We start from the raw sequence: 13,579 nt of genomic DNA, 5'->3' as shown, positions 1-13,579 counted from the left end.
GTATTAGCCAGTTTCAAGTAAACTTGAAAAAGGTGTATTACAGGGTTGTTTTTTTTTTCTTTCATGTTATGTAAAAACTCCCAGCGATTACAGAGAGAGTAGGCACCTAAGTTCCTGTCAGCTTGAAGGAAAGGCAAAGAGAGAGTAGCTGTTCTGCTTGGCAGAACCTGGTGTGTTATTCAGTGTACTGATTAGTCCATGAGAGAGATGCAGGCTCAAACTGCTTGCATCCTGTGAGCATCATGTTGGAAACTGGGAGTATTTGTTGGGTTTTAAGGAGGCAAAGGATAGAAAACTGTGCCAAGCAAGTCTCCCTAGTTCCCACTGCATAGGGTACTGTGTACATACAGGTAATGTTGGAAGCATTCTGTTACAGACTATAAACATTTTAATGCACTTTTTCTTTTTTATTTTATGAACAGATAAATTTCTCTGGATGAATACCGAACCGAAGGCGTCTGAACTGAAGAAAATGTTTTAAGATTGTTCTCCTAACAGAAGTTGTATGAAGTTCCTGGTTGCACTTCTGGGAAGACTGTAACTGTATTTTTCTACTGCAATTTATCGGCTCATGAAAGACAATGTAATAGCAAATGTAACAGAATTTATGCAATAGTAGCAGTTGCCCTCCCACTGACTGGTCATGAGTGATCAAAGGTCTCTGCAAGAAGATAAGCACAAAGTTAGCAGAGCTTCCTCAAAGTTCAGGGAGTCTTCAAGAAGCATGCAATCTGATGATTATTTTGCTAGAAAGCTTAAAGCTTTGAATGGTAGCATGGGTCCTCCTGTTCCTTCAAGTGCATCTAGCAAAACTGAAAATAATCAAACAAATGGTACACCAGCTGTGCCTAAAATGGGCGTTCGAGCAAGGGTGTCTGAATGGCCTCCTAAGAAGGATTGCTCTAAAGAGCTGAGTAAAGCTGCTTGGGAAAACAGACCTCCAGCAGCTTACGAAGGTGTTGGCTCAGTACTTCCAAATGGACAAAACGACCAAAGTGATGGACAGCAAGAAGAGCTGGAATTGGAATTTACAGAGGGAAAATATTCCATTGGAGATCTCTTTGTTCATTCCCCTCAAAGGGGACTTCATCCCATAAGGCAGAGAAGCAACAGTGACGTGACGATAAGCGATATTGATGCTGAAGATGTGTTAGACCAGAATGCTGTTAACCCAAATACTGGAGCAGCTCTTCACAGAGAATACGGCAGCACCTCTTCCATCGACAGACAAGGCCTCTCTGGAGAAAACTTTTTTGCAATGTTGAGGGGATACCGAGTGGAAAATTTTGAACATAAAACCCTTGCTCCATTTGGATTTTCTGAGTTTTTCCACTGTGATCCTACTGTTTCTCCGAGCCTACATGCTGCTGCGCAGATTTCCAGGGGAGAATTTGTCAGGATTTCTGGCTTGGATTATATGGATAGTGCCCTACTTATTGGTCGAGACAGGGAGAAATCTTTCAAAAGGAGACTAAAATCAGAAGCAGTAGAAACATCTCTATTTAGAAAATTGCGAACAGTTAAAAGTGAGCATGAAACTTTTAAGTTTTCGTCTGATCTGGATGATAGACTTGACAGAAACGTTCGTTCTTGGAACTGTCAGAAATGTTTTGCACATTATGATGTTCAGAGTGTTTTGTTTAACATAAATGAAGCAATGGCTACCAGAGTAAATGTAGGAAAAAGAAAAAATATAACCACTGGAGCTTCAGCTGCATCACAAACTCAGATGCCGACAGGCCAAACAGGAAACTGTGAATCGCCTTTGGGAAGCAAAGAGGACCTCAATTCAAAAGAGAATTTAGATGCTGATGAGGGTGATGGGAAAAGCAATGATTTGGTACTGAGTTGCCCTTACTTCAGGAACGAAACTGGTGGGGAAGGAGATAGACGGATTGCACTTTCTAGGGCAAATTCAGCATCTTTTTCTTCAGGTGAAAGTTGTTCTTTTGAGTCCTCTCTGAGTTCCCATTGCACAAATGCTGGTGTTTCAGTATTGGAAGTACCAAGAGAAAACCAGTCCATTCACAGAGAGAAAGTGAAGCGGTACATCATAGAACATATTGATCTTGGAGCGTATTATTACCGCAAGTTCTTCTATGGGAAAGGTAAATTTTTCTGATGCAACTGAGATATTCATGCATTAGATTTAAGTTGCTTAGTAAAGGCACTTTTTTTTTTTCCTTTCTTTTCCTTCTCTATAGAGACCCTAAGTATTGCAATGGATCCTGAGGCTCTTTACTAACTTTAAGCATCTTGTTCTTGTTTATCCAGATGGATATTCAAAAGCCAGTGGGTTATGTATAGAGTTATGCAATACTTGTGTAAGCTTACTAAGTGTGGGGTCATTTAAAGTAGGATGTAAACTAACTTCTCTGAACTACTCTTTCTTAGTGGGCAGGAAGAAAAGACAAAGTTTATATCTAGTAAATGCATTGGAAATACTAATACCCAGTGTGGAAATCATTATTTCCTTAAAGGTGCCTCCAAAAGAGAAGGTTTTATTATTGAGGCTTCTGACTCCCTTTTTCTAGATTCTGCTGTCTTCAGTTCTCTCTTGGGGCCTTTCATACTGTATGTGCATATACCTATTCCTTAAAGAGAGAGCTTCTGTTGATATTTAATTTTTCAACTTAAAGAACGTTGCTTTATGCCTTTCTCTTAGCCTTTTACCCTATCCTTTTAAGACAAACAGAGCACTGATTGAACCTAAAACTTAATTTTCAGTACTTGTTATCTCAAGGGATTGAGCATGTAATGAATCTCCAGATTACTTCCAGTAGAACACAGTTCTCACCTAAGCAAAATTTATTGTGTATAGAGGAAATACAGCAGGCACTTTGCCTTGGGCACCAAAATGTCTTGCTGCTGTGCCGATCTCCCATATAAGAAGTGACATTTATGTGCATGCTGAGTTTTACTTGATGTTCTTCCATGACAGTTAGCTCTCCTAACTGATTGTTCATTGAATTGTAGATTTAATAGCACAGTTGAATTTAGCAAAATAATTGTGGAAGGATGAAATAAAAATTTGGTAAACAATACTCACTTGTATAGAGACAAATATGTAATGCAACTGATTTTCTTTGCCTTTAACAAGATATCTATGAAAAAAACCTCATGTTTCTGAATATTTGATTCAGTTCACAGTTTTATAATTGGCACTTGTCAGCGTACAAGTTTTATTTCTGTTTTAAGATGCATGGAAGAAACACCCTGGTCTGTGTAGCACTAATTATTCCATTCCCTTTCAAGAAATGAGAGATTTGGAATTCAGTGGCTTTTGAAATGAGCTTTATGCTCATATGAGTTTTATGCTGCATATTTATAAGCTTTGTAACTATTGTTAAAATCAAATGTAACACGACTGATGTAAAATATGTTAATGTTTATGGAAAATATCTTCTCAGTTTTCTGTTAAGGTTTGCAAAAGCTAGAAATTTTTTTTACTTTATGGTTTTGATTTATTAATGGTGTCCTTTACTGAACTGTGTTTTTGTGGGATAAAAGGGGAAGAAAGTATGGGGGGGGAGCTGTGTTGATTTTTTAAAAGGATACTTGAAATATGCTTTTATTATAATTGATTTGTCCTTTTCCCTTTGTGCAATTACCCTCATAATACCTTGAGACTTGACTATTACCACCATGCTTTTAATTTCAGGGAGGCTTGCAACTGTTTCTTAATATGTTATTGTGTATGTCTGCTGATATAGCTGAAAAAAGTGCCCTAGAAGAAATGTACAGGCTTAGCAAGCTTTTGGTATAACAGGCTGCTCAGAGAGGCTGTGGTCTTTGTCTCTGGAGGTACTCAAAACCTGCCTAGGCACTGTCCTTTGCAGCCTGCTGGAGGTGATTCTGCTCTGGTAGGGGGTTGGACTAGACAATCTCCAGAAGTCCCTTCCAACCCCTGCTGTTCTATGAGTCTGCAATTAACTCAGTTTGTTTAAGTAAGACTTTTGTATTAGAAGCACAGTTGAAAATTATTTCCTCTTTAAACAGCTATGCAATAGCTATGCAACAGCACTTCTCTCCAGTTGATACTTTTAAAGTAATGTCAATACATTTAATGAGTTAGAGTTTGTACTTTATGAGATTTTTTTTTTTAAAAAACAAGTTGAATTTAAAAAGATTTCACCCAAATCCCAGAATACCAATAGCCATGCTCTTCTTTAATTTATTTCAGCTTCTTCAATTCCCATTCTTGAAACAGTTTTATCTGTATTATTTTTAAAATATATAAATAACATCTTTGGTTTTGTCTCTTTCATATTATACAAGTAGTAAGCAGGTATCTGCCAAGCTTGCTTTTTTCTGCTCAGTAATATAGCAGCCAAGAAATCTAGTAACTGATGTAAATCCCTTCTCCAGATTTACATCAAAGTGGAAGGCTATAGAAACCCTGGCTGAAGTTTACCTTTTGTCAGAGCCTGAGTATGCAGCTGTGGGGAGTTTCTATTTTGTTGAAAGTGTTTGTTGCAAATGGAAACTTAATTTAAACTTGATTTGACAAATAAGGCCATCATTTATGTAGAGATAATATCTTTTTGTATGCATTCCAAGAGTATGGATGACTTATCAGAGAAGGACATTTTGCAAAAAAATTCCTTACACATTTCTATAAATTCATTGTTAAAAACAAACACAACAAAAAGTCTCAAAACTGCTGACAAATATTGGCAAACTGTTTTTCAGTCCAGACAATCTTTAAAGGAGAATTTAATCTATTACTTTATTGCTATTTAAAATATGGAATTATAGCATAAATTGCTTTGGAAGACATTTCTGGAGGTCATCCAGTCTAGTTCCCTGGTTAAAGCTGCCTTGAAAGGTAGGTTCTGAACAGGTTGCCCTCTACCTGTCCCTGTAGCTTTTGACTGACTCTAGGAATGAAGGTTTCACAAACTGTCCTGGCAATCTGTTCCTATGTTTGATTCCTCTCAGTGAGAAGATGCATCTTGTGGTAGTTGTATCTTGTCCTTTCTGTAGCTTGAAGAAGAGTCTGACACTCCCTTCTCTATAGCTCCTATCAGCTAGTGAGATCCCATGATTATTTGCCCCCTTACCCTGTTTTTCTCCAGGGTGCACAAGCCTGTGTCCTGCAGCCTCTCCTCATCTGTTACATCCTCCAGCCCCCAAACTGTCTTGGTAGTTGCCTTCTGGCCTTGGTCTATTCTGGCCAAAACTGGACACCACTCTTTTATGTGGCCTTACACATGCCAAATAGAGAGACATAATGTCTTCTCCTGACCTGCTGATATACTCTTGCTAATGCAGGCCGGAGTGTGGTTAGCCTTCATCTTTGTGGGGGTTCTGCTGGCTACTATTCAGCTCATCAGGTTCCCTAGTTCTTTTCCATTGAGCTGCTCCTGAGGAAGATGGTCCCCAGCCTGTGCTGTTGGATGAGCTTGTTCTGTTCCACATACAGGTCTGTGTTGGTGTTTTTTGTCAGTCCATTGTTTTCAGATTGTCAAAGTGGAAGTTTAACATGTTGAGTTGAAAACTTCAGTGGTTTAGGAGTTGCTTCACATTCAGCTCAGATGACCCATCTCAGCAGCAGCTTCCTCGAGAGGAAGGGAGGGAGTGGGAGGCAGGCAGTGATGAGCAGACACCCTAAAGCCATAGGAGACTACCCGTGTGGATGAGTTAACTGCCTTTGCCAGCTTTTGTAAAATACTCCGAGGTTTATGCATTTCGGTATCTGCCCTATGCACATACTACTCGTTTGTTAAAAGGCTGGTGGTTATTTCCCTTTATTTGCTGCACCCAACTTTAATCTCCAATACATCAACTGTTCTTCTTGAGCTTCGTCATGTACATGAACTTGTTGAGGATGCATTCTTCTCCATCATTTGGATAATGTAAAGAAATATTAAACAGTAACAGCTCCACTAACAACTTTTGTTAAGCCTTTTAGTAACTGGGTGCTAATTGGAGTTCTCATTGCTGATCTTCATGTTCCTTTGAGGCTAGCTGGCCAGCCAGTTTATGTTCTCATTGTAATATGCATGTTCGAGCCTTGTCTTTTCAGTTTAACTACACAGTATTGTGGGAGACTATGTAAAAAGTGTTGCTAAAGTACAAGTAGGTAACATTCATTGCTCCTTCCTTATCCACAAAGACAGACATCTCCTTGTAGAAAGCAACATAGCTGGTCATGCATGATTAGCGTTTGGTAAATCTATGCAGGCTGCTTCCAAGCATCTTTTTGTCCTTGATGTGCCTGGAAATCTCTCACATGAGAATTTGTTCCTTTATCTCCCTGGGAACTAAGGTTTGCGGTGATTAGTCTATAGCTTATAGACCCTCTTTCTTGCCCTTTTTAGAGGAGGGTATAACCACTCACTATGACCTTTCAAAGGTGATAAAGAGTGACCTTGCAGTGACATTGGCTGATTCCCTTTACGTGTTTCCTGGTTTTGTTACTTCTATACTTACTGTGTGGTTCAAAAGATCACAAGCCAGGCTATTTACAGATCTCATAGCTCAATTAAAATAAATTTTATTTTCTTGATGCAGAAATTTTTAATGAGATTTGGTGAACGTTTTCTAGGGGGCTTATACTTAATTATTCTCTTCTCTTTCCATTCACTCTTGTGCAAAAGAGCATCAGAACTACTTTGGAATAGATGAAAATCTTGGACCTGTAGCAGTCAGCATCCGGAGAGAGAAGGTTGAAGATGCCAAGGAGAAAGAAGGATCTCAGTTCAACTATCGTATAGCTTTTAGGACAAGTGAGGTAATGTTCTTTCAGTAATTCTGCAAAGGAATGGAAAAGTTAACTTAGAGTTTAGTGTACTAGTTGCTTTTCTGTGGATATGTTACTGACTATGAAAGTAAATCTGTTAATGGGAGAGGAATGTTTCTTGTAGTGTTAGTAAATGTAGTTGCACCTGGGACAAAGTTTTCCTCTTTGTTTAAAATGTCTTTGTTTTTAAGCGGGCACCTGAAATTGGTAAGTTGACTGAAAGGAACTGCAAGGGGCAAGTCAGGGAACAGATGATAGGAACAAAGCTGAAGATAAGATTAAATCAAGCTGCTTGATTTAAAGTTTATAATGATAAAAATAAAAGATTAAGAAATGTAGGGTGGAAAAGGGAATGGAAAAATATGAAAGCCAGTACTATGACTTATTTGTAGTTTTGTGTTTTGTTTCAAAATACTTCATTAGAAGCTTTTTTTCTGAGAGATGTTCTTATATACTTCTACATACATGATTTGTGGAAGGTATATTAATATGTTGATGATAATTTTCTTATTTTGAAGAATAGCTCACTTGTGGTAATTGTGATCTCTTAACATCTCTTAACTTGTGGTCATTGTGATCTCTTAACATCTATTTCAAGCAAATTAGTATCTCTTGCAAACTAGCTTTGATCTGTATAAAAATACACGATGTTGTTATTGTAGTAAGCAGCTATAAATTATCATAATCCTTAGGATTATTGCTTTTCATTGTTATTAGAAGTATTAGCTAAATCTCCTGCTAAATCTGGGCTTGTGCTTTTACAGATAGAGAAACGTATAATGGTTTTTCTTTTATTGTCTAAAAATGTGTGCCACTTTATGTGTGGTGAGCTGATTCATCTGACTCAGTTCTAAAAAATGACCATCTTTTTGCCAAATCCAATGAAGATAAAGCAGTATGGTTTAATATACATGTAGATGGGTTCAATGAAACTGCTACTAGCTGTGGCTTACCTAACCTGTCCAACCTCACATTAAACTACAATGTCTGCTAGGGTAGTATGGCATTAATTAACAATTGTTAGTTTTCCTGGTGTTTTAAATATTTTCTTCTGAAAAAGTAACAGTCTTAGGAATTAGAATAACTTTATGAGATCTTCAGTGAATTTCTTTAAAGAAACAAATAAATCACTGTGACAAAAAGAAACTCCTCTTCAGAAGTTATTTAGAAAGATTTTCTTACTGATTAAAAAAAAATCCCCTAAAAATGAGGAACATTTTCCTTGCTGTTCTTTCTTCCATTATTTTGCTAAAACTTAAATTTTATATCTTTAAAAGTCATTGTAGCATTAGAACTAAAATGTTTTATGTGTTTTACCTTTACTGCAGCTTACTACACTTAGAGGAGCAATTTTAGAGGATGCTATACCATCCACTGCTCGGCATGGCACTGCAAGAGGTCTGCCTCTCAAAGAGGTGCTGGAGTATGTAATACCAGAACTGAGTATTCAGTGCCTGAGACAGGCTTCCAACTCACCCAAAGTACCTGAACAGTTGCTTAAACTGGATGAGCAAGGGGTAAGTAGCTCATGAGTATCCTTTAAAGACTATTCATTAAAAAAAAAAAAAAATCTTCAGTATTTTATAGGCAATGTTTTTAAAAGTGTGTCTGTATTGCAAACCATTAACTTTCTTGGTCTTGGAGATGCTTGCTTATTTTCATTGAAAAATGAAGTGTGCTTTTATAAGCAAATTATATTTAAAATAGATTGCTGTTCAGGAAATAGAAATGATCTATGGAGATTATCTTTAGATGAAGGAGTGAAAGATGACAACTAAACTTTTAACATCAATAAGAAGCTATTTTCACAATCTGTATTTGCATTTTAATGTGTACAAATGCTGAATGCAAATGAAAATACATCTAACATTCTGTTAATATTGTTTGTAGGTAAGGAGGCAAAAGGATATAATATACTAAATCTCAACATCTAAAACTCTGGGGTTTTTTAACTTTGGGGGGGTGGTGTTTTGCTTCCTGAGTGACTTGGAGTAACCTAACAAGAATAGAATTCTGGGTTTAAACAGCTGAAATTGTGATTGAAATGAATGATTAACTGCATGGCAATAAAATATTCATATGGCTTAAATTTGGAGAGGAAATGGTGAGGCTTATTGAGTTCAGTAAGGGGAATCCGCTTCATTCAAAGCTAGTGATTAAATGTATAGCTTCTGAATAGTTTGTAGACAGATTTGTGATGGATTTTAAAACAATTTTTGAATTTTTTTTTAAATTTTGAAGTGAAGATTCAGTTTCAAGTGTAATGATTGCATCTAACATTGGTGATGTCTACCAGAATTATTCTCTCTTCTCTTGTGCCTGTATTAATTGCTCGAAGTGAAGTAAATGTAGACAGAGGAAGAGAATTGGGGTTTTGGGGTGGATTAAGTTTGTTTTACTATTTTTGTTCAGTGTAGCCTTTGAAGAGGACTTTTAATTCAAAATTCAGCTGGCCAAATGTCTTTTTTCCTGTGTTTGTCAGTTCTTCTGGTAAAGCAATAAGGGTAAAGCAGAAGCATTCAGCTCTGAATCTAAGCATTCCTGATGTACTGTTGCTCTGTCTTTTGAATTCCTAGTGAATTTAGGTTAATCTAATATATTCACTGCTCAACTGGGCAGTGTGTTCTAGGCATTATAGAGTACTTCTATATTTGACCTGACCAGAATATTTCCCAAATTCACTGTAAACATTTTCCAGACAATTAGAAATGGAAATTTCCCATTGAACTGACAAAAGTAGTTCTTTCATCATCGACTCCTAATTTTGAGAAATAGCAGTACATATCAGTTCTTTTTATTTTGGGTCATCAGTGCTGAAAATTCAATCCTTTCATGAAACAGGCTATCACCAGGCAAAATGTAATATTAATGTATCTTATGTGCTGCTTATTATGAGATAATTACTTGAACATAGGCAGAAAGCTATGCATAGAACTGGCACGAGATCCATTTATACTTTTAATCCTCTTATATACTTGATGCTTTCAGTTTATTAATCAAGCAAATATAAAAAGAGTTATGCTTGGCAGCTGAAGGTGATGACTGGCTAAAGTGTCATGAATTTAAAAATATGAATCATGATCTAAAGGATTAATAGTGCCACTAGGATAATACTCATTTCGTGTAACGGTGTATTAAATGTTTGCATACTTCCTCAGCAGACTGAAGACTGTTTCGGTGTTTGACATAACTTTCTGCCTGCTTAAAAGTATTCAGTGAAGTCTAGTATGGAAATCTAGTTATCAAAGGGAGAGGATGGACTGGGGCTCACCAGCGAAGCAAGAGGGCTGCCGTCATATATCACTCTTATTCCTGCTGTGCCACTGGTTTTCTGCACCTGTAGGCAAAATTCTGTAGTGTGTATTGCTGTGAATAGAGATCTGCTGAAATCATGGAGTTAGGCCTTTTGGTACTAGTTAAAATGAGAAGAAATCATCCCACTGATTGGCTTAGCTTCATACCAAGAGTAGAATTCCAGTCTCAACTGGTGTTATAAGGTGGTTTGCTATTGACTTTAATAGTCTAGTATTTCTCTGTTACTTCATATTAATACATGTACCTTTGGGGCATGAGATCCTTAATGTCAATGGTTTGATCTGTGGCCTTCAAAAATCTTCATTAACTTGGACATCTTGGGGATTTTTCTGTGTGTTGGTTGAGAATGGAGGTAAATAGTTAAAGCAGGAATGCTGTCAAGTAAAATTTTTAATGTTATGGGAGACAAAGAAAGAATACTTGCTTTAAAAAGCAGTAGCAGTACGTATCTACAAAGGTGAAGCAAACAGTTCATGTCACCTTTGCTCCCATAGGAATATATCCAGTCTTTGCATTGCACGCGTTTTAGACATTAGTCCTGAAGTTTCATTAGGAAAATTCTGTACAGCTACAGAGTTAAGTCATAAATATAGATAATTATCTTAAGGGAATCTAGTGTGACTGGTCTCTCAGTTTCTGAAGCTCAAAAAGTTTTCAGTTAAGAATAATGGGATTAATCCATTAACATGGAGGATCCCTATTTCTTGCCTTAAGTATGCATAAAATCTAAGAGAAGACAATACTCCGCCCTTACAAACATTTTAGGGGATTTGTACTTATTTTTTATAGAAGTAACTTACCTCTCTCTAATGTTCAAGAACTGAGACTCTGCTTAAGAAAACTATTCCACTGCAATCAGATTTCTAGCTCGATGGATACTTTCAAAAATGAGGAATAATTTTTAACAACGAAGGATTTTAGGGGAGGGCAAAAGTTATATATAACAGATTACTGTTCTGAAAATCTGTTTCAACTGAACTGCACTGAACTTTAAAGAGTAAAAATACGGGAAAATCAGCTCTCCTTGTTTTGAATCTGAGAGAGAAGACAGTTAAATTACAATTCTCACCCTGTAACATGCAGAAGAGTATGTTTTTATAGATAGCTGACTAAGTCAAAAGTCTTCATGTACTGCTTTTATCTGTGTTTGTATAGTGACAATCCAATTTTCTTTCGAGGCAGTTGTTTTGTGGTTTGGTGGGTTTGGTTTGGTTTTTTGGTGAGGTTTTTTTCTTTTTCTTTCTGTGGTAACTTAAGTTCCCAAATCGGAACACTTGTTTGTTCACGTTGACATAAATTCTGCCAGGGGCTATAGCAATGTTGTTATTTTTAAATAGTTAATATTTGTTCTAATATTGCCTTTCCTTTCCTTCTGTAATTTTTCCTTTCCATTCTTTGTTGTTTTTCATTTCAGCTGAGTTTTCAACATAAGATTGGTATCCTTTACTGCAAAGCAGGCCAAAGCACAGAGGAAGAGATGTATAACAATGAGATGGCAGGACCAGCTTTTGAAGAGTTCCTCGATCTGCTGGGCCAGAGAGTACGGCTAAAAGGATTTAGTAAATACAGGGCTCAGCTAGATAATAAAAGTAAGTGAAGTTTCTGACCTGTGGTAGGAACTGAAGTTATCCATCTGATCTACAAATCCTGTTTTGTCTTTTCATGGTCTTGGCTTTGGGTTTTCAGGAGTAAGATTATATGGTAATGAGGAAGATGAAACATATGACAAGAGCGTGTATCACACACCGTGTCTGGAAGGTTATTTACTTTTTCTGTGACATTAGTAAAAGCTGAAAATTAAAACAGCTTATGTAATTGGTTTGCACTGAGTTAAAAATGTATCATGTGAGTGGTATTCTCTCTATATTTCAGAATTTCCCAACTACACTTTATCTTACCCCTAAAAAAGGCAAAAGAAAAGATACATATTTCAAAATATGGAGTCATGACAAGGGACCATTTTCCTTATTTCAACTCAACTTTTGTGCTGGTTTTTAATCAACATATATATTGATGTTTATATTTAAGGAGCAATCAAGCTTTCAAGTTTCTCATACATACAGTAAGCAGGTTATTATTCAGCAGTTGATACCCATTCATCTAACCACTGTGTTATTACTGCTGTTTTTTCAGGTCTTTCAATTGCAGTTTAATAGTATAATAACTTAACTGTACAAATTGGTTTGGTAACAAAAATAGGAACTGAAGTTTTACTGTTTAAAAAGTCAATGATATGTTAACTTGTTAACCTATTTCTTTATTAGTACTGCTTTTCACTGCCCTTATCTTTAACTTAACTCATTCTTAGTTTAATGTCACTTTAACAGGATTTTGACAGCTGATTCACTATGAACTGTGATCTAAGGGTATCTAGGCATTCATCTACTTTATTGCAGCATACTATTTTTATAGCTATAAAGACTAGATATAATGAAGATTATCTTTTTTTTATGATGAATGAGGTGAAACACTGGAATATGTTGACCAGAAAGATGGTAGATTCCCTATCCCTGGAAACATTCAGGTTGAACAGCTCTCTGAGCAAGGTGATCAAGTTGAAAATGTCCCTGTTTTACAGGGGGTTGGACTAGATGACCTTTACAGGTTTCTTCCAACCTAAACCATACTATGCTATGATTTGATTTGTACCCATATTTTTGCTGTAGCTTGCGTATTACATCCTGAAAAGAGATGTGATTTTTATTTGTTTTTAATATACTCTATGTAGCCAGTGTATAATGGAAAAAGAGTATTTCTGTTAGCAAAGTACATATTCTTAAACTATTAGATCCTGCCATTTGTTTGCGTATTCTACTTACTCTGCTAATCAAACACGAAAGTGTCTTGAACTGTTAGAGATAAACTGCCAAGAAGCTTAGAAAGATGCACTTAAAGGACATTGTGGGAAGATCTTGTTTTCTTCCATGGGATATTTTGCCTTTCAGATAGTCACACACATCTAGGAATCTCTAAGTCCCCCTGTTTGCTTCCCTGTTCCTCCTGACACTTGTTCACCTGATCTAGCTTGGTTCTTAGGAATCTTCCATTTAACTGGAATACGTATGGAATTTTTTTCTTTTTAAATAGCACATTTGAACACTGATCAGTTGAGATTAAAACAGTTCAGTAAATGAAGGAAAGAAAGGAAAAAAAATTGCGCTCCCTACCAAAAAAATTATCCCCAAACAACCAAGAGAAACCAAGTCCATTGCCATAGAATCATAGAATGGTCTGGGTTGGAAGGGACCCCAAGGATCATAGAGCTCCAACCCCCCTGCCACAGACAGGGACACCAACCTCCAGGCCTGGATCTACACAAGGCTGCCCAGGGCCCATCCAACCTGGCCTTGAACACCTCCAGGGACGGGGAATCCACTACCTCTCTGGGCAGCCTGTTCCAGCACCTCACCACTCTTTCTGTAAAAAACTTCCCCCTAAATAGACCCAACCAAGAAAAAAACAGGTGAAAACAAAAGCAGGTGAAGCAAAGGTGATCATTTGCCACCTCCCATCAGCAGA

At 36.9% G+C, this 13,579-nt stretch overlaps 1 protein-coding gene across 2 annotated transcripts in view; it reads left to right on the top strand.

The window, feature by feature from the left end:
* Positions 1 to 643: 643 nt before the first annotated feature.
* The window catches only part of SIPA1L2 (signal induced proliferation associated 1 like 2), a gene marked incomplete at its 5' end in the record, with an annotated part of 75,639 nt that continues 62,703 nt past the window's right edge, over positions 644 to 13,579 (top strand). For both annotated transcript variants that reach the window (XM_084261880.1, XM_084261879.1), the window contains 4 exons: positions 644 to 2,108; positions 6,603 to 6,736; positions 8,074 to 8,262; positions 11,475 to 11,649. In XM_084261880.1, the coding sequence (XP_084118006.1) occupies positions 644 to 2,108; positions 6,603 to 6,736; positions 8,074 to 8,262; positions 11,475 to 11,649 (1,963 nt within the window). The remainder of the gene's footprint in view (positions 2,109 to 6,602; positions 6,737 to 8,073; positions 8,263 to 11,474; positions 11,650 to 13,579) is intronic.

Source organism: Gallinula chloropus, assembly GCF_964237585.1.
Source record: "Gallinula chloropus genome assembly, chromosome: 3".
NCBI lineage: Eukaryota > Metazoa > Chordata > Aves > Gruiformes > Rallidae > Gallinula > Gallinula chloropus.
This window is presented reverse-complemented; position numbering and strand designations above follow the sequence as displayed.